This window comes from Panthera leo, chromosome C1 (assembly GCF_018350215.1).
Source record: "Panthera leo isolate Ple1 chromosome C1, P.leo_Ple1_pat1.1, whole genome shotgun sequence".
In the NCBI taxonomy this organism is placed as follows: domain Eukaryota; kingdom Metazoa; phylum Chordata; class Mammalia; order Carnivora; family Felidae; genus Panthera; species Panthera leo.
Window position 1 is genome coordinate 50,631,214 of NC_056686.1, and position 18,141 is coordinate 50,649,354.

Consider the following 18,141-nt stretch of genomic DNA (forward strand, 5'->3'; position numbering starts at 1 on the left):
TATGTGAATTGAGTTAACCTCTCAATGGCTTCTCCTGATCTAGGGAAATGGGAATGCTCAACAATATTACCTGCCTCATGGGGCTGTTCTGAGACTCGTGCTTAACAAGTGCTGTGCATGTGTTAGCTATTATTGTTGTTATGAGCATGAGCGATAATGTGTGACAAATACCCAGTATGTGGGATTGTATTCTTAGGTATCCTGGTTCTCCATTTCTCTGGCACCCAGATAGATCTTTCCAGAGAAGCCTGTTTGCCTTTTGGTTTGCTTATACTCAGCCCTGAAGTAATGGTTCTTTCTTTACTGGCCTAACTAGATCAGGAGATTTCCATCGAGACCCCTCTCTCCAAGTGGTATTAAAGCCAGATGACTTATGTAGATTGTCCTCTTGTCTGTCCCTATGCCTGCCTTGGGGCCCCTGCCTTCCTCACCTCCCTCCTGGCCCAGTTCAATACAATTTAATTCAACGATATTTACAGAGTGCTGCTATATGCCAGGCACGGTGCTGATCCTGGAGATACAAAGAGAAATAGACAGCTTAGCCTAGGAGACTCCCAGCGTCCTAATTCACTATTTACCTGGTACCTGCAGCTCATATGCAGCTGAAATATGTAAAAGCCCTGGAGGGAGCTGAAGGGAGCAGTGGCAGCTATGAATTCCTTTCCCTCCTTAGCAATCTGGGATGAGACCCATGCCCTCCTAGAGCATCTATAAAAAAAGGGCATTGATTTTGATTTTGATGAGCATCCCTTCTTAAAAGAGGGCCAATTTAGAAAAAAAATTAACATATTTATGGCAAACATTTTAAAATGAAAGCAGCTTTATTAAATCCCATGGGGTAGGAGCTCTAGGTGAAAATACTTTGAAAAACAGAAAGTGATCTACAAATGTCTGTTCCTTGCCATCAATAGGATCACTATTAGATAAAGTGTGCAAAGTGACTTTGCTGTCTGGGTAGGCTACTGTCTGCAGTCACTTTCTGGGGGTGGGGGGGACAAGGGAGTTAAATATATTGTTGGGAGGCACTTTCTTATGGGTCTCTAGGTTTTTTGCTTACTTTATGAGTGAGACACTATCTGCTCTGTTGTTCTAGACTGTCTTTTTATTTTTTGCTTTATTTTATTTTTTAAGTAGGCTCCACACCCAGCGTGGAGCCCAGTGCAGGCCTTGAAGTCACAACCCTGAGATCCAGACCTGAGCTGAGATCAAGAGTCAGATGCTTAACTGACTGAGCCATCCAAGCACCCCTAGACTGTCTTTTTAAAGATGCTTGTATAGTGAACAGCCTTGGAAGAAAGAGATAGCATCTTCTCCAAAACAAAGGGCAAACATACTCACTATCCAATATAAAAGATTCAGGTTCCCTAAGCTCAGGGTTCCTTTCCAGTAATACAACCTACTCCATGTACAGGGATCTGACCCTCTTCACACCTGTGAGAATTGGGTATTGGGGCTCAGGGAACTGGTGTAAATACCGATGCCATGGCTACTCTTCCTGCTGTAAGTAATACACTGTCCATCTCTGGCACAGGAGTTTCATGTCTTCTGCCAGCGTCCATGACACTGTAGCATGCTAACTTGTTAGCATTAAGGTAGAGTACAATCTCAGACCCTTCACATTTCTTGATAGTTAAGCTACATCTCTGATCACTCTGGGGGGAAAGAGAGTTGCATGCATTCTGTTGTTCTCATATTGGTCAAAGATGGGTAAGCGGTCTTTTGAGGAGTTCCCATTGTTCCATATGGAGCCTTGTCTAACTCAAAGCCCTTCGGGCTAAGGACCATGCCCCTATGCTATCCTCTCAAGTAGAGGGGCCCAGAAGCTAAACAGAGACATGCTAACCCTTTGAACTGCTTTCTAATTCATGATGGAGGTTGATCACCTGCAGAGGCTTTCTACACAACCAACAAATGCCTTTCAGCATTTTCATGTCCTGCTGGTGCTAACTGGTTCAAGAAGTCTGGTCCAGATGGACTTTGCCTAGTTTCAGACCAGGACACAGATTACAAGCTCACTGACCTCTGTCCTAGCCTGTCTGGGTCTCAGAAGCTTTTGAGGAAACCAAATGTACAGGCTTTGGATGGATGCCATTTGGAGGGCCCAGCCTTCTTGGGTTAAAAACTCTACAGGGATCTACATGCAATTTTTCACCCCACTGGCAGAATAAAACTGAGAGGTACCCATATTTATTAAAGATGGGATCACGTTCACACCTCTTACCTGAGTAGCTTGGATGTTCACATTTCCTTCTCTTAAGAGCTTCCAGACGACAGCCATGTCTTCGTCGGTCTCTGCAGAAGCCAAGGGAGTGATCATCACGGCAGTGTAGCCGGCTTTGTTCTGATGGTCAACATTGCAGACACCTGCAGGGGGAGCAGTAGGCGCTGGGATAGCTCCTGGGTTGGGGGGGGGCAGGAGTGAGCTTCTGCTTTAGCAGAGCACAGTTCAACAGGGCACTCCCTGCTAGTTAAAAGGCCATGGAGCAGAGCGATCTTTTCCCAGTGGTGGAGTCAGTGTTTACATTTTTAGCAGCCTTTAAAAGTGGCTAGTTTTCTTTACAAGTTTTCTGAAGCTACTCAGCAAGAAAGGTCCAACAAGGTAGTCGAGTCAGAGATGGCCAAGGGGTAAAATGACCAGGACTGTTTCCTAAAGCAGAGCACATGACATGATTCCCATTTTACAGATGAGGATACTGAAGGTCGGTGAAGCTTCATAAACTGCCTGAGTGAAGATGAAATGAGACCAGAGCTCAGGTAAGTCTGGCTCTCACCCACCGCTCACCTGGCCACCCATCACCCACAACTGTCATTTTAGGCTTTACTCTAGGTCTGTGTACAACTCTTAAGTTGGTGGCAGCGTTTTCATGTCTTTTCCAAAGGCCTAGTGATATGTTGGGCAGTGTGCCAGGTGGCATGAAAAACGCCACAGGAAATCTTTCCAGGAATAAGCATCTTATTTGAAAAATCGGGGAAGGGGGAGGCCTCCATACACATTTGGGTTAAAGCAATTAAGAATATACATTTCAAAGTAGAATGAAAAATAGCACATTTTAAATATTTAAATACTTAAATAAAGTATTAGTTGAGAACTCAAAGGAAATATCTGTTTTGTAACCCTGGGGGTATGCATTCATATCTCGCTGCACCAAAGGTGACATAGGTCATCAGCTTCTTACCTATTGTATAAATGATCCCACTTCTTTTTTTTAATTTATTTTATAAATTTTTTAAATGTTTATTTATTTTTGAGAGAAAGAGGGAGAGGGAGAGAGAGAGAGAGAGAGAGAGAGAGAAAATGAGAATGAGTGGGGAAGGGGCAGAGAGAGAGAGGGAGACACAGAATCTGAAGCAGGCTCCAGGCTCTGAGCTGTCAACACAGAGCCTGACGTGGGGCTTGAACTCATCAACTGTGAGATCATGACCTGAGCCGAAGTCAGACGCTTCACCGACTGAGCCATCCAGATGGCCCACAGTCCCACTTCCTAAGGGCAATACCATGTGGAAAACAAAATCTTTCCCATACTGTTGCTTATCCAAAAAAGCTATGTATCTCTTTTGGACAATAAAAAAAACTATCTCTATAGATCAAGTCATTTAGTTTTTCTTAGCATTTCCTCTGTAGAATGGGGATAATAATAGAACCTATGGGGTTACCATGAAATTTAATGAGTTAATATATCAAAAGAACTTAGAACAGTACCTAGCACATTGTAAACAGTCAGTAAGCACTTACTGTTTCACTAGTATAGTATTCTTATTTCTGTATCCTTGCTACTTGCTCATGAAGACTTAGGTATTCATTGTAACAAATATGGTTTATGAAAAAATGCATAAACCTACAATTAGGGTGACTTATTTACAAGTTCTGTACGTGGGGTAAAAAAACAATATTTGTTTGACATTCGCTCCACCCCACCTCAAACAATTTTTCAGAAATGTGCCATTGTGATGCCAGGATGCCAGTGGATACAAAAAAATCAGTCTGGTCCATTTATCATCAGTAAGCCCCTCTGACCACTGTCATGACCAGCTGGGCTATGAAAGTCGAATTTAACTCCACACGTTGCCTCACAACTTTGCCTTGATAAAGATGGGAATATCTGCATTGCCTTGTTAATGACTTTTTTATTTTTACCTCTTGACTATCTTGTGTTTGCTTGTGTTTTATTTTTACCTCTTGACTATCTTGTGTCTAGCTGTCTTGCTAGAATACAGGACTGTTTGCTGTAAACAGTCCTCAGGTTACAGTTCTCTTTACTCTCTTCAGGAACATGACTTGTAGCTCAGCAGACTAAGGACTGACTCCTCCTCAGGGGTTCAGAAAGGGGCTTCACCCAGGACTTTCACAGCAAATTCATCTGAGCAGCCCCTAGGGAGTAAAGCCAACCCTCTCTGGAGTCAAGAAGAAAGACTCATGACTGAGCACGCTCCCGTTCAACAAGCTTTCTCCCCTGCAGTAGTGTTCTGGCAAAATAAAGGATGGATCACATGGGTGCCTGGGTAGCTTAGTCGGTTAAGTGTCTGACTGCGGCTCAGGTCATGATCTCATGGTTCGTGAGTTCAAGCCCCACATCGGGCTCTGTGCTGACAGCTCAGAGCCTGGAGCCTGCTTCGGATTCTGTGTCTCCCTCTCTCTCTGCCCCTCCCCTGCTAATGCTTGTTCTCTCTCTCTCTCTCTCTGTCTCTCAAAAATGAATAAATACTAAAAAAATAAAAAATAAAATAAAAAAAAAAAAAGGATCACAAAAGACTAAGGTGGTAGAGGTGCACCCGCTGGCTCCATTCTCAAAAATGACGAGTCACTTCAGTGTAGCCCCTTACGGTTTGTAGTGTGCTCTCTGGATGCTTCACAACTGCCTGGGATGGGAGCCTAAGTTCCGGAGTGTGACTGGTCTGTCCTCCTCAACAGCCCTTCTACATTGAGGGAAAGTAATGGTACCTTCAGCCCGTTCTCCAGCAAATCTTCGTTCTTTGTGCTTATGGCTATTTAGCTCTATCAGTAAGTTAAACAGAAAGCTTCCAGATCACTTTAGGGTTGGTGAGAACTGAATGGATTCTCAGTCCACACCAGCAGAAGTGCACAACAACCAAAGTTTAGGGTGTCTGTTCTCTGGCCTGGCCCACCTGGAGAACTTCTAACAGGCTGCAAGTCTGAGCTACTTGAAGATGAGGGCTCTACATTTCCAGTCTTTGGATTCTTCATGCACAGGGGCATGTTCCATTGAATTATGTGCCTTTCTCAGTTGAGCTACCCTTTTTGTGGTATGCGTGAATCCATGAAGAACTGAAATCTAGTAAAATTGGCTCAATGTCAGAGTTGGGACTTTATCTTCCTCTGATGATGTGGAAAGTGGAAAGAATTTTAGGCTGTCATTAGGTCCATCACCTATTCATTCCAGTAAAAAGTTTCAAGGCTTCTTAAGGGACCTTTGGAGTATTGGAATGATGAGAAGGAGCCAGTCACAAGAAGTGTTTTAGGGAAAAGGGTTCAGATAGAAAGAGAAAAGGAGGAAATGAGCATGGTGAGTTTGAGGCCATCTGACTGGAGTGGATGGAAAGAGAATGCATGGTGGTGGCTGAGGGAGCAAATGCACGCAGGAGTCTTGGATTTCTGAAGGCCAGGCTGAGGAAGTTGCCTTTCATCTTAAGAGACATGGAAAGCCGTGGGAGGAATTTAAGGCAGGGTGGATAAGATCCAAGTTGGGGGAAAGCTGTTGGATCTAGAACTGAGACTCCCTGATGCCCACTTAAACTCCTCCTCTAGCCTCCTACATAAGGTTTACAGATCTAGCATGTGCTCTAATTCCTGGATGCCAGGAATGGGAAGAACAAGTCAGTCGTATCAATTTTAAACCCCAGCAGCACACTTAGTCATTATGTGATCTTGGGATCACGCAAAAGCCTATTGACTTTTCTGAGCATCACTTGCATCACTTATAAAAAATCGGAGCAATCATCCCTATTGACAGGAGTTACGAGGATTAAGTGAGACCTCATTTGCCAGGGGCTTAGTAGAGGGCCTACTCTGCGGAGGATCATTTGGGGTGTTAAATCTCCTATAGATACTCTCCTAGATATCCCACATACAGCCTTCATGAATTCCTAGATGACACTGGACCTGGACATGCCTTCAGTCAGCCCCATCACCCACCTGTCCACACTGTCACTCCTAGGCCACTTGATGTTGTCCCACACAGCAACGTGAGGATAGTAATACCTACATCACAAGAGCGTTGTGAAGAATAAGTGACATAACAAAGGCACGGTGGTCTGGTCCACTTCCTAGAATACAGGAGGAACTCAGGACAGTGAAGCATCACCTCCCTGGAAGGAAGTGGCTACAAAAGTTGCCCTTCAAGGAGGGACCCGGGCTGTGCAGATGCACCTGTTTCTGACCTGTCTCCAGCAGCAGCTTCACCACAGAGAAGTTGGAGTGAGACACGCTATAGTGAAGAGCCGTGTTCCCGTTGCCATCTGCCATGTTCACAAGCAGCTTCAGGAAGTGTGGGGAGTGGGGCTGGACCCCACGGAGGTAGGCCGCCACCACAGCAGGGCTAGACGACTTCCGGCTGGAGACACGGAACCACTCTTGACTGATGGTGTTCAAGCTCTGCCTCTGAAATACCAACAGATTCCAGTTCCAGGAGATTACCTGGCCTGGGGTGCTCCAGCTGGGGTGTTCCTTCCCACTAGGAAAAGTCAGCTTTGGATGCTTCACGGCTAGCCCTTCAGCTCCCTGTAACTCCATGTGACTTACTCCTGGAGGGATCAGAGCTAGTGGGGTTGAGTTTGCACCTGTGTGATGAGCCCCCCATGTGAGGTAGAAAGAGGACTGGGAGAGCAAACAATAACTGGTGACAGTGTCCTAGGTGACAGTTTGAATCTACTGTAAGTTTAGCTTGCGTCCCTTGTATGCACAGGATAACCAAGGCCCCGTCTTTCATATAACCAGCCAATATTGACCTTAGCCCAGACTCTATCAGGACTTTTGTGTGTTTTCAATAGCCATAACTAGCAAGTCACAACATTTTTACTAATGGGAAAAATGCATGCTGAAAGCTAAGATCAACAACATGGCCAATTTATGCTAGAAAATAAAACCCAAACAGCTGTGCTTGAATTATTTTTGGCTTTTAAGCTTTGCTAGAACCTTCAGAGAAAATGATTTAACAACCCATGGCAGGACCTCACTATCTGCAGTATTTAGCTCCTTTGGAACCATCGATGAGGAGAATTCCAGACATAAATGACATCGATTCTCTGTGTTACATGACCTACATGTTTAAAATAGAACATGTTTAAGTTATTTATGTAAGGGGGAGGAGAAACCATGGGGATGTGACTTCACACTCATTCTGGAAAGGGACTGGAGTTGGAGTCACTTAAGCCAATGTAGCCAAGCTTAAGTCCTGGCTCAGTTGTATGACCTTGGAAGTCATATAGTCATTTTCTGGCTCAGTTGTATGACCTTGGAAGTCATGTAGTCATTTTGAACCTTTCTCAACTACCAAATGTGGGTGAAAAAGAGGGCTGGGTCCCTAACCTGTCCCTGGCTCTACACAGTGAGGTCTTTGTACAACCTGCTTTGTCTCGAAGGTGGGGTGGGGGTCGGGGGTACTTTGAACCTAACCTGGGTGTGGTGTCAGGTTTGCACATCTTCTGTCACTTTTCTTTTTCTGTTTCTTGTTTACTTTATTTTTAAGTAAACTCTATGCCCAGTGTGGGGCTTGAACTCACGACCCCAAGATCAAGGGTTGCATGTTCTACCAACTGAGCCATCCAGGTTACCCTATGTCTTCTAGGCAGAAACAGTGGAATCTTTTGTGGCTGAAACATTTTTTATATATCAGAATATCTCCCTTTCCTGTGGAATCTTCAGGAGAATCTGGAGAAAGATCCTAATATTAAGGAACATACAGCTTAGTTCTGTAATTCATTCAGAACTACTTATTCTGTAACTCAGAATAAGTAACAGGAGTTTCGATCAACATCCATCCACATCACACACTGGTTTTTTAACAATCTGGGAACAGTTGTTTGCAAAATCAGCTGAGATAAAATAATCAAGATGGGTTGGGCTGAATCGGTCATTTTTTACCCCTAAGCCTCTTCTGCAAGGGAGAACAAAATGGGCTCTAAAATGCTTATGGGTTGTTACACACTGGGGCTTACCAGCTGGCTCTCATGACTTGGGAAAATGTGTCTGTGCCAGTATTTCTTGAGTAAAAGTAGAACCTAATGGTTATCTGTTTACACCTCTGTGGCCATTAAGGCGCCAACAGATATATTTTCTTGCTTTTGGTCTCTCAACCCATAGGTACACGTCAAGAAAAACAGTATAGACTACAGAATTAAATACAAGGGCTTGAGGGTAATGAAACATGCTGCCCACTGCCCACCTTCATTTTATTAATGAGGTGAACTGACTTGCTCAAGATCTCACAGAGGTCCTGGGACTAGAATCCCGGTTCCCATTCCACACGCTCTTCACTCTGCCCACAGCTCTCTCCAATTGTGAGGTGATTTTGAGCCTAAGCCACACAGTTTTGTTTTGTTGATTGTTGTACACCTGATATTCAGGTGCAGCGCCTGATAGCCCTCGGTAGTGCCTCTGAGCACCAGGCTGCTTCCTGGTGCAAATGCATCGGTTCCCCTCTCCCAGCATAACCCATCACCTAGGCAGCAGAGTTTGGGCAAATGAAGGCACCCAGAGGAAAGGGACTCCGTGCACACCCACACTGCCGCCTCAGGCGGGAGACCAAAGTCACCGAGCTGGAACTAACAGCTTAAACAGCACGGACATCCTTCCATGACAATGAAAAATCACAGTACCAAGAGTTGGTCGGTGGTGGCCCCACTTTCTGGCAGATGTTGGCTCAATGCCCGGCATGCACTGAGGAATTCTTCTGAAGGCTGATATCTAAAGAAGAAAAAAAAATACATACATATATATATATATGTATATATATATATATATATATACATATATATATCTTCATATTAATAAAAAAGAAAGTAATCCCCTACCTTGACTTTCGCTTCTCAGCGGCTGAAACACCCACACTGAGCAACTTCCCAGGACAAGGGATATTACACTGAATACAGCCTCCCACAATGAGGCTTGGCTTCTGAACTCTTCTGAAGAGTGAGTCAAGCACATTGCCCTTTTAATCCTGCTGTTTTCAGGAGGAGGGAGTAGATCACCAAAGCATTCTGGGGGCCATGGGCCTAACTGCAATTCCTGACATGCTGGGAAAGGAAGGGCTGTCTTCCTGACTTTGGCTAAAACATTTTCTGCCTCAGTGACTTGAAAAACCCAAAGAACCCAATCCATACTAGCAAATTTTGTCAGGTGGTTCTTTCATGAAGGGTACCATCAATGCTAACAGAGTCAATAAAATGAAAATCAGTTAAGCTGGGATGCACTCAATGATGAGCACTCTTCCCGTGTTAGTATAAGGGCAGACAGACCATCCCAGGGTAGGACTTAATGGCATTGGTCACCAGGAAGCTCTACCCTCATCACGTCTTTATAGTGCTGCCATGTTGGAGCAGCCCTGTGTACCCACTTAGCAGTCAGATCCCACTCACTGCTCGTCGCTACCCCTGGCTGGGTGTGGTAGTGATGATTATGGTACTTACTATCCTTATTTCCACTATTTCTTGAGAGCCTACTGTGTGGCAGGCACTGTGCTAGGCATTTTACATATTTTTTCTCATCCAGTCCTCAGGTCAAACCTATCAGGTGGCTGTTATCCACATTATTCCAAATGAGGAAACTGAGGCAACCACAGTTTAGGTGCCTTGTGTAAAGTGACCCTGTGGCAGACATAGGATTTGAATCCAAGTGTGTCCAACTCCAAAGACAGTACTCTTTTCATCATGTGACATGACCTCGCATCTCTTTCAAAGACGGGGTTATGTCAACATGGCCAACGGGAGAGGCAGAAAAGCATATGGGTAAGAATCAGAAAAGATCTGGGTCAGAATCCCTGCTCTGCTAGCTGTGTCACTTAACTTCTCTAAGCCTCTGTTTCCACATCTGTAAAGTTGGGATTATAATAATTTCTACCTTGCAGGATAATTAAAAGGATTATCTAAGATAGTACATGTAAAGTCCTTCACATTTCTAGTGCTGGGACCATGTTAGCTTTACACGTAGCGCTCTATGACAGGATATCCCATGAAGGCAGGAGTACGTCTGTGCCTAACATAGATTAGAAACTCAGTAAATCTGGTGAACAGAGAGAAAGATGAACAAATGAACAAATAATGGAATAAAAGGGTGAAGAAATGCCCTTGCTCTTTCTCGGAGGATCAGTGCTCCCATCCGTGCCCATCTGACTCACCTCTCAGCCTTGGGATGGGGGAGGTCTTCAGGAGGCCCACCGTCCTGGCCTGAGGTACTGGTGCCCTCTGGGATGCCCTGCCCGGCCTTGCAGCCGGGGTGGGCCTCCTTGCCCTGCTTGTGTTCTGTGCCATCACATTTCTTCTCAGCCTCGCTGTCAGACAAGTCTTCCGGGGAGCTGTCCTCACCGCTGGTCTCCTCGCTTGAGGTGGTCTCATAGCTGGAGAACAAGACAAAGGTCACTCATTCTGTGCTTCCTACCCAGTGCCCAGGTCAACACATATAAGAACCAGGTGGGCTTCAGATAATAATTCCCAGCTTGCTAAACCACATCTCCATTCTCTATACCTGCAGACCTGGGTGAGGGGACTCCCAGGAACCTTATGTCAGAGAAAGATGTAGTTAAGAGCTGTGGCTTTAACACCAGAGGCCATTTTGGGAGAAAAGATAATTAACTGAGCTCTTTGCAGTGAACATGTAAATAGCCCATACCCTAATTGGCCAATGCATTTGGAGGATTCAGACAAGCAATCCAAGATTCTCACAGAAGCATTTTTTCGGGAATCCTAACGTGTTGTCTAGAGAGGGGCCCAGATCTAGGCAAACATCCCCACTCCCACCCTGGATCCTCTGAGTTGACTGACAAATCATCACGTCTCCAGGTGATTATGAGGCTTCCATTTAGCTCCCCTGTTCTAGCCCAGCTGACCTCTGAAAGGAGGGACCCATCTGTATCTACTCCCAGCAGGGTTCCATGGGAAACCTGAACAGTCAGGGTACCTGAACCCAGCATCTGCCTTTCCTGGCTGCAGCCTGTTTTAGCTATTACTTGCAACAGCAAAAGCAAGGGCACGGGCCCCTTGACTTGTGGCCCCTCCTCCCCAGGAGTGATCCTTATATTCAATTATGTGCAACTCCACTGAGGTGACAGACCACAGACCATGAAGAGAAGTCCTGGAAGATTTATCGATCCTTCTGCCGATAGTCAACAGGAGACCCCGAAAGAGGATGCTGCAGTTAGGATGAAGATTTCGGGTGCTGGGGCCATTGGACACTGCCACAGAGACCAGGGGAGACCAGTGGCCACGGCTTCCACAGAACCCCCTCATGCCCTTTCTCTGAATGATGGCCCCTATGGAAGGCCCCTGTGCTCACTGGATTTGCAAACCCAGCCTGCTCCTTGGCGTGTTCACATTCTGTCTTGTTTAAACCAGATATTTCTTCTATTGTGCTTGGAACCACCTTTCACTTTTGTGATTAAGGGAGTAGGGGACAGACTACATTTACCAAGCTGTTCTTGTCTTACAGTTGCTTCCATAAAGACATCACCTGGATGTCAGTTCATTCATTCAACAGAAATTTATTGAGCACCTACTATGTGTCACACGTTGTTCTAAATGCTACACCAAAGTACCTGTCCTAATTGAGTTTATATTCTAATAGGAAAACAACAGAAAGTAAACGTGTAAACAGTATAATTACATAGTGATAAGAACAATGAGTAAGATAATAAAGGACCATGGGATTGAGTAATGGGAGGAGGGGCTACATTAATTAGAGCAGAAGTTTTTTTCACCCTGGCTGCACATTATAATCACTTGAGGGGATATCAATTCCCAATATCTGTGCTGCACCCCAGACTAATTAAACTGGCGTTTTCAGGGAGGGGACTCAGACGTTGGTATTTTTAAGGCTCCCCCAGGGTTTCCAAGGTGCAGCCAAGGTTGAGAAACATTGGACTAAAGTGACAAATACTGAAGAATATCTGGGACAGTAGCACTTTAAGAGGTGGGGGAGATGGGTGGAAGGACAGATAGCAAATGCAAGGGCCCCAGCATGGGCCCAACTTGGCACATTTTAGGGAAGAGAGACAGGAGCCAATGGTAGACACTGAGGCAAGCTCTAGATGCAAGATTGACTTCCAGGTTTGGGCACAGGGCAGGCACTGGCAGGGGCATTTCAGAAGGGGAGAGAGAACCTGCTTTTAGACTTTGAGATTAGGCTGATTCTCCTTTCCTGTGCATGAGCTGGCGAAAGCTGAAAACGTCAGCGAAAGCTGACGTTAGTGGCAATGAGAACAGCAACCCTCCTATGACATCCCATTTCCTTATATCTGACGTTTTCCTTGCAGAACCTGCAACAGTGCCGTCACTCTTATTTGAACCTGGTGTCTTCCTTCTAATCTGACCTGAATTAAGCAGGGGTTCCGACCCCTTTGGGGCCACCACCGGGGCCTGCCACTGGCTGGGTCATGTGCCCCTCCTTTAGGCCTACACTTCTTCCTCTACACATCTCAGCATATCAGCATTTTCTCTTTACTTCTTGTCTTCTCCCTGCCCTGTCCAAACTATGAGCTCAGGGCAGGGACCATGATTTATTTCACTTTTTTTATGACTGACACCTAATACATTTGTTGACATTTAATAAATGTTTGTTGGATGACTGGTCTAGAAAATACTCTGAATCCAGGGGCGTCTGAGTGGCTCAGTCCGTTAAGTGTCCGACTCTTGGATCTCACTGTTTTGTGAATTTGAGGTCTGAGTCGGGCTCTGTGCTGGCAGTTTGGAGCCTGCTTGGGATTCTCTCTCTCTCCCTTTCTCTCTGACCCTACCCCACTCATACTCTTTCTCAAAAAATAAAATAAAATAAAAAAAAAGAAAGAAAATATTCTAAAGCCAATGATTTACTCTCTAGAATATATAAGGTTTGATTCATGTTCTGAGTCAATAGGCATTGGTTGCTTTTCTTCACGCTAAAAGATGTTGGATTGGTTTGCAGTAAGTTAGTTAAAAGGAAGAAAAAAACCTAAATGGATGAAATTTGAAGTGCAACAAACTAAGAGTTTGTCCTGGTTTCAGTGTTTGTTGTGCAGATTAAATGTCTTCTGTAAAGGGCCCATGTGCTCCCCAAATTCCCAGAAGCCACCTGGAATCCTGGCCCGGGGGGCACCAACACCGAGACATTAAAAGCACGGGATCCGACAGACCACCACAGCTGGCAAGGAGCCAAACACATGCAAACCCAAGATGGAGTTTTAAAGGGCTGTTAATTCCCTTGAAGAAAAATGAGAACCAGATGCTTCCCCCTAGGAAAAGAGAGCACTAAGGACAACAGCGGGATGGGAAGTGTGGAGGGGGCAGTCTGGGCTTCACGAGCGATGCTTACCCACCGTTAACCCCAACAAACTGAAGGTTCTTTTTGGTCCCATTACCTCCTGCACGGAAGCCATAGTCTTTCTTTTTCATTATGGATTTAAGGCTGGTCGACGGGGAGATCTCTAGGCAGACACAACATCACAGATTAGAATGATCTTGGGGATGCCCCAGAATGCAGCAAAACCGGTACTCTTGCTTTGAGCGGATACACACTGAAGATATGTAAGGGGGTAGAAAGGGACAGAGCACTAGATAATGTAAATCAAATATTGTGAAGGTCTTTGAGGAGGCCTGGCCTTCTGGTCAACACCAGCGGACCTGTCCCTGTCCACAAAGCCCTTCTGAGTGTGGATGATGGAGTGGAATTAGTGGCACTCTTCCAGAAGAGCCATGTGGTGTGTGTGCCATTATCGTCCTGTTTTCTGGAGGGAAATCTGAGGCTCAGACTTGCTCAGTGAATGGCAGAACAGGAGCAGAAGTCCATTCACATGACCTCTACTCCAACACCCACCTCTGCCGGAGGGCACCTCAGTGGTCTTTCCTGGCTCACAAGCCAGTTGACACCTGCGATGCAGGGCAGGTAGAGCAGACACGTGAACGAGAACATGGCTTCTTTTGCTGTGCTCACAGTTATGGGAGGCATTTTCCAATGGGCAAGACTGGAAATAGCACCGACATCAGGAAAAAGCAGCCAGTTTGTGATCTGCGGCAGGAAGCAGACTTGCGCCCCGCTCGTTGAACAAAGCAAAATATGGTTCCACTTTATGCAACAGAAAAGTGTGTGATCTCTTACAAGAGGAAGTGTGCTCAGCCAAAGGGTCGACTTCCACATGTATCGTTCAATCTCTCTCTTACACACACACACACACACACACACACACACACACACACACACAAAGTATTCAGTGAAATATTTCCGATCTCAACATCATGCTCCTCCAAAACCAGGCTAGAGAAAACCTCTACTGTGCAAGAACCAGAGAGGACCACAGGAATGCAAGAGCCCAGGAAACAGCGAAGGCAGGCTGAGGTTTAGAGTACACACAGCCAGGGCCATTCTTGCCCTAGACGTTGCCTTTGCGCCATGGAAATGAGAAACAGGCACCCCTCTGGCTGGACACAGTGCTGCAGACTTGGCGAGTGAGTGTGGGCTGAATTTCAGCTCCTGTTTAACTTCCCTGGCCGGCATCTTTGTGCCCTGTGCTATCTGCACAGCTGTACAGGCCTGCACAGCCTGCAGTCAGGCCCAACCTTAGAGCAAGGACAAGAGTAGGGGCACAGAGCCTCCACTGTTACATAGATGGGTTTTTATTCCACTGGGTTCCCCGAGCTGCTTAAACCTTTTAAAAATACATATATATGCATGCAATTAAAATCCCTTTTCCCTTTGACTCGCCAGGTAGAGGAGAAATGGTTCCCTGTGTCGGGGACCAGTATTCACCCATCGGCGGAGAGGAGGCGGGGGCCGGGGGCTCCTTCTGGGGTGGAGCGTGGGCCGAGTAGGCAGACAGCAGCAGGTTGAGGGAGCTGAGTAGCTGGCTCTGGATGCTGCTGAGCTTGGAGGCAGGCTGCTTGATGGCACTGGCCAGCTCCGGGTACCCGTGCTCCAGGCAGCTCCATTGCTCCTGCAGGAGTTCCTGGATCTTCTTAACATATTGCCCAATAGTGGCATCTGTTGGTGAACTTGGTGGCCTCCCTGGGCGCTCCTTCCCTGGCAGCTCTGAACTGGCCTCCTCCCTCCCTGCCGGGGGAGTCTTTCTATCACTGCTCCATGGAGAGCCTCCTGGTCCCTTGCCCAGACCCTTGGCTCCCACCTGAGGGTCCCCCTCAAGCTCAGAGCCTGTTTCTTCGATCCTCAGCTCAGTGGAGAGGCAGCTATGTAAAGAGGGCGTGAGGAACATCTCGGGTCCTTGTGGCAGTGAGAGCTGAGATGGTGGCATGAATTCTGCTGGGCTCCAATCCCCCGGTTTGTGGCTGTCCTGCCCCCATAAGAGCCCATTCTCCTCTCCTCCAGCCCTCCAGCTTTCAGATCCTGTGCTGCCCAGAAGGTTGACCTCAATGCTCTTGTCACACAACTCCCTGGTCAAGAGTCCATGGAGGGGGTCAGTGTTGACCATGGCGTCAGTCTGGCCCTGAGCATCTCTGGCGTTCTCATGGCTAAGCTTATCTGCCAGTTGAGCTACAGTGCACTCTAGTTCTTGAATCCTCTGCTCTCTAGCCTTAATTTCCTCCTCCTGCTGCTGGAGGGCAGCTCTGACCTGGGCCAGTTCCTCAGTTCTTCCAGATAGCTCACCCTCAAGGGCAGACAGCTGTTGCTTCAGGCTGGAGATGCTGATGGGATCCATCGTGGGGAGGCCCAGGCTTTCCTCCGTGACCCGGACGCCAATGCTTCTCACGTCTATCTCCACAGGTGGTGGGGGTGGGATCTCGCTGATGTTGAGCTCTATTTCTTCTAGGGGGAACTCGTTCTCAGGGATGGGTGATGGCAGAGGTGGGGGACTTGGTGTTGGGGAGCCAGGGGTGACCACTACCTCTGCTTCTGGGGTTTTGTGTTCATCTTCTTCATCCTCGAGAACTATCAGTGCATCCTGGGATGAGAAGGGAGGACTTGGGAAAGAGAGGTGATTTGGAGCCTCCTCATCATCTGCATCCTCTGGAGGCTCAGCGCCTTCCTGGACCAGCTCTGGAATCCCTGGCACCAGGTCCCCAAACTCTCTGACTTTGGGTTGAGTTGTTGCTCGTGGGGTGGAGTTTTGAAAGCCCGCAAATCCATCTGCAGGGCCAAAGGTGCCATCACAGACATTGCCTTCACCCTGAAGGGGAGGGAGGGCAGGAGGTGTGGGGGGACCTGAGTTTAGGCTTGGGTCCTCTGAGGCCCTGTTTTGCAGCAGTGTGGCTGGCATGCTGGATGCCCTCAAGAGCTGGGGCCGTCCACTCCCGGAGGCCAGCTCAGCCTCCCTGGGGGCTGCAGCCTCCAAATGTCTGGCTGTCTCCGCCAGCAGGGCCTTCCTGTGGTAGCTCACGTCACTCCCGCTGGTGGAGGCTTGCACATGTTCACCAGGTGGCAACGACTGGGCTCGCTCCTCTGTCCCCAGCGGCACCTTCCTTGGCACCACTGGGGACCAGTTTTGGTGGGGAAGAGCAGCATGGGGGCGAGCCCTGCTGTCAGGAAGGCTGAAGTTTCGGGGCAAAGTGCTAAACTTGGCCTGCTTGGCCCTTCTGTGGATAGGAATCCTTTTGATGGTGTTTCCCTTCTCAATGTCATCCACGTACTTGAGGAAGTCCAGGTCTAAATGAAAGCCATATGGGGTCTCCACAGAGTAGGGGTGGCTCTTTGGAGGGTCTTTCTCTTCCTCTCCCTGAGAGGACTGGTCTTTGGCTGGGAGACCTGTAAAAAAGAAGCACAATGTTAATAAGAATTGCAGGGTGGTGAAGCCAAATATGTGTGATTTAGACTTAAGGCTCTCACATGAGACTTCTCCTAAATGTCCCAGCCTCTAAATTAAAGCTGAGATTCTCACAGTCTTCCGGCCATGCTGAGAGTCCAGGTTATTAAATCAGTGTGTACTTAGCCAATGTCTGCAAGGAAATAGGTAGAGGAAATAGTTTCCAATTTGCAGTATTCATCTCAGTTACTGCTGTGGAATCTGCCCACAGACCAGCAAAATAAAATGGTCTCATACTGTTTTTCTGGTTCTGAGTCACGGTAACTGCTGAACTGAAGTGGCCAGGAATTTGCCGGATCAGGGTACTAATTGGAAATTATGAATACTGAAGGTTTTGAAGGATAAAATACACAACTGCCTCAACATTAAGAAAGAACCTTGCATTATTCAAATAGATACTAGTAAAGCTTGCCGAAGCCAGAGATATCAAGGAGTTATGTCTTCTGTATTATTTAAGCTACCTCATGTGTCAGCCTTCAGATACAGGAGGATCAGAGAGAATTGGAACATGTAGTCATGCACAGCTCCTGCTCTTTTCCACCTGAAAACTGTTTAGTGCTTTACAAACATGAGTAAAAGTGCTTCACTTTCAAAAGCTCATGTCAGGTGAGGAAATACCATATTCTTCATAGACTGGATAAAAGCTAGTAAGGAAAAAGGGCCACGTCGAAAGGAACATTGGTGTACATCCTCTGAGAGGGGTGGGACTCATGACTTTTCAGGGCAACCCAGACTATCAGGGGACATTGTGATGACAAAGTTCATCACACCAAGGCACCATTGATTTTCTTGACTCCCGCAGTGAATGCTGAGGACAAGTCAGTCCTTCAACTATTTGCATCCATAAGGACTTCTTCAGGTTAAATCGTCTGTTCTCATGTAACACCCCTAACATTCTGCTAAACATGCTCCAAAATTGCTTAGCTCAGGAGAGAACATTAATGGACAGCACAGAGATCAAGAATGCAGGTTCAAAAGCCTGGTCTGTATTTTGACCCTTAGGGAAATGACTTAGCCTCTCTATGTCTCATCATCTATAAAATGGGAATATCAATAGCAAGATGAGATTATTGTGAGAACTGATTAATTAATATTTATAAAGTGCTTCACATGATAATAAACACTCAACACGTGCTCAATATTGTAGTTATTATCTTTGTGGAAACACAAAACATAGAAAACCGATGCCTCA

General features: G+C 46.6%; 1 protein-coding gene and 1 long non-coding RNA gene across 3 annotated transcripts in view; one reads left to right on the top strand and one right to left on the bottom strand.

Annotated features, from left to right (window-relative positions):
- The window catches only part of KANK4 (KN motif and ankyrin repeat domains 4), a 37,216-nt gene that overhangs the window by 6,452 nt on the left and 12,623 nt on the right, over positions 1-18,141 (bottom strand). For both annotated transcript variants that reach the window (XM_042951946.1, XM_042951947.1), the window contains exons 3-8: positions 14,945-16,891; positions 13,514-13,625; positions 10,350-10,568; positions 8,833-8,920; positions 6,397-6,616; positions 2,222-2,364 (exon numbers count right to left, since the gene is read on the bottom strand). In XM_042951946.1, coding sequence (XP_042807880.1) covers positions 2,222-2,364; positions 6,397-6,616; positions 8,833-8,920; positions 10,350-10,568; positions 13,514-13,625; positions 14,945-16,891 — 2,729 coding nt within the window. The remainder of the gene's footprint in view (positions 1-2,221; positions 2,365-6,396; positions 6,617-8,832; positions 8,921-10,349; positions 10,569-13,513; positions 13,626-14,944; positions 16,892-18,141) is intronic.
- LOC122227447 overlaps positions 1-18,141 on the top strand; it is a 35,699-nt gene that overhangs the window by 5,944 nt on the left and 11,614 nt on the right. The window contains exon 2 of the long non-coding RNA XR_006206062.1: positions 2,685-2,754. This is a non-coding gene — a long non-coding RNA (uncharacterized LOC122227447). The remainder of the gene's footprint in view (positions 1-2,684; positions 2,755-18,141) is intronic.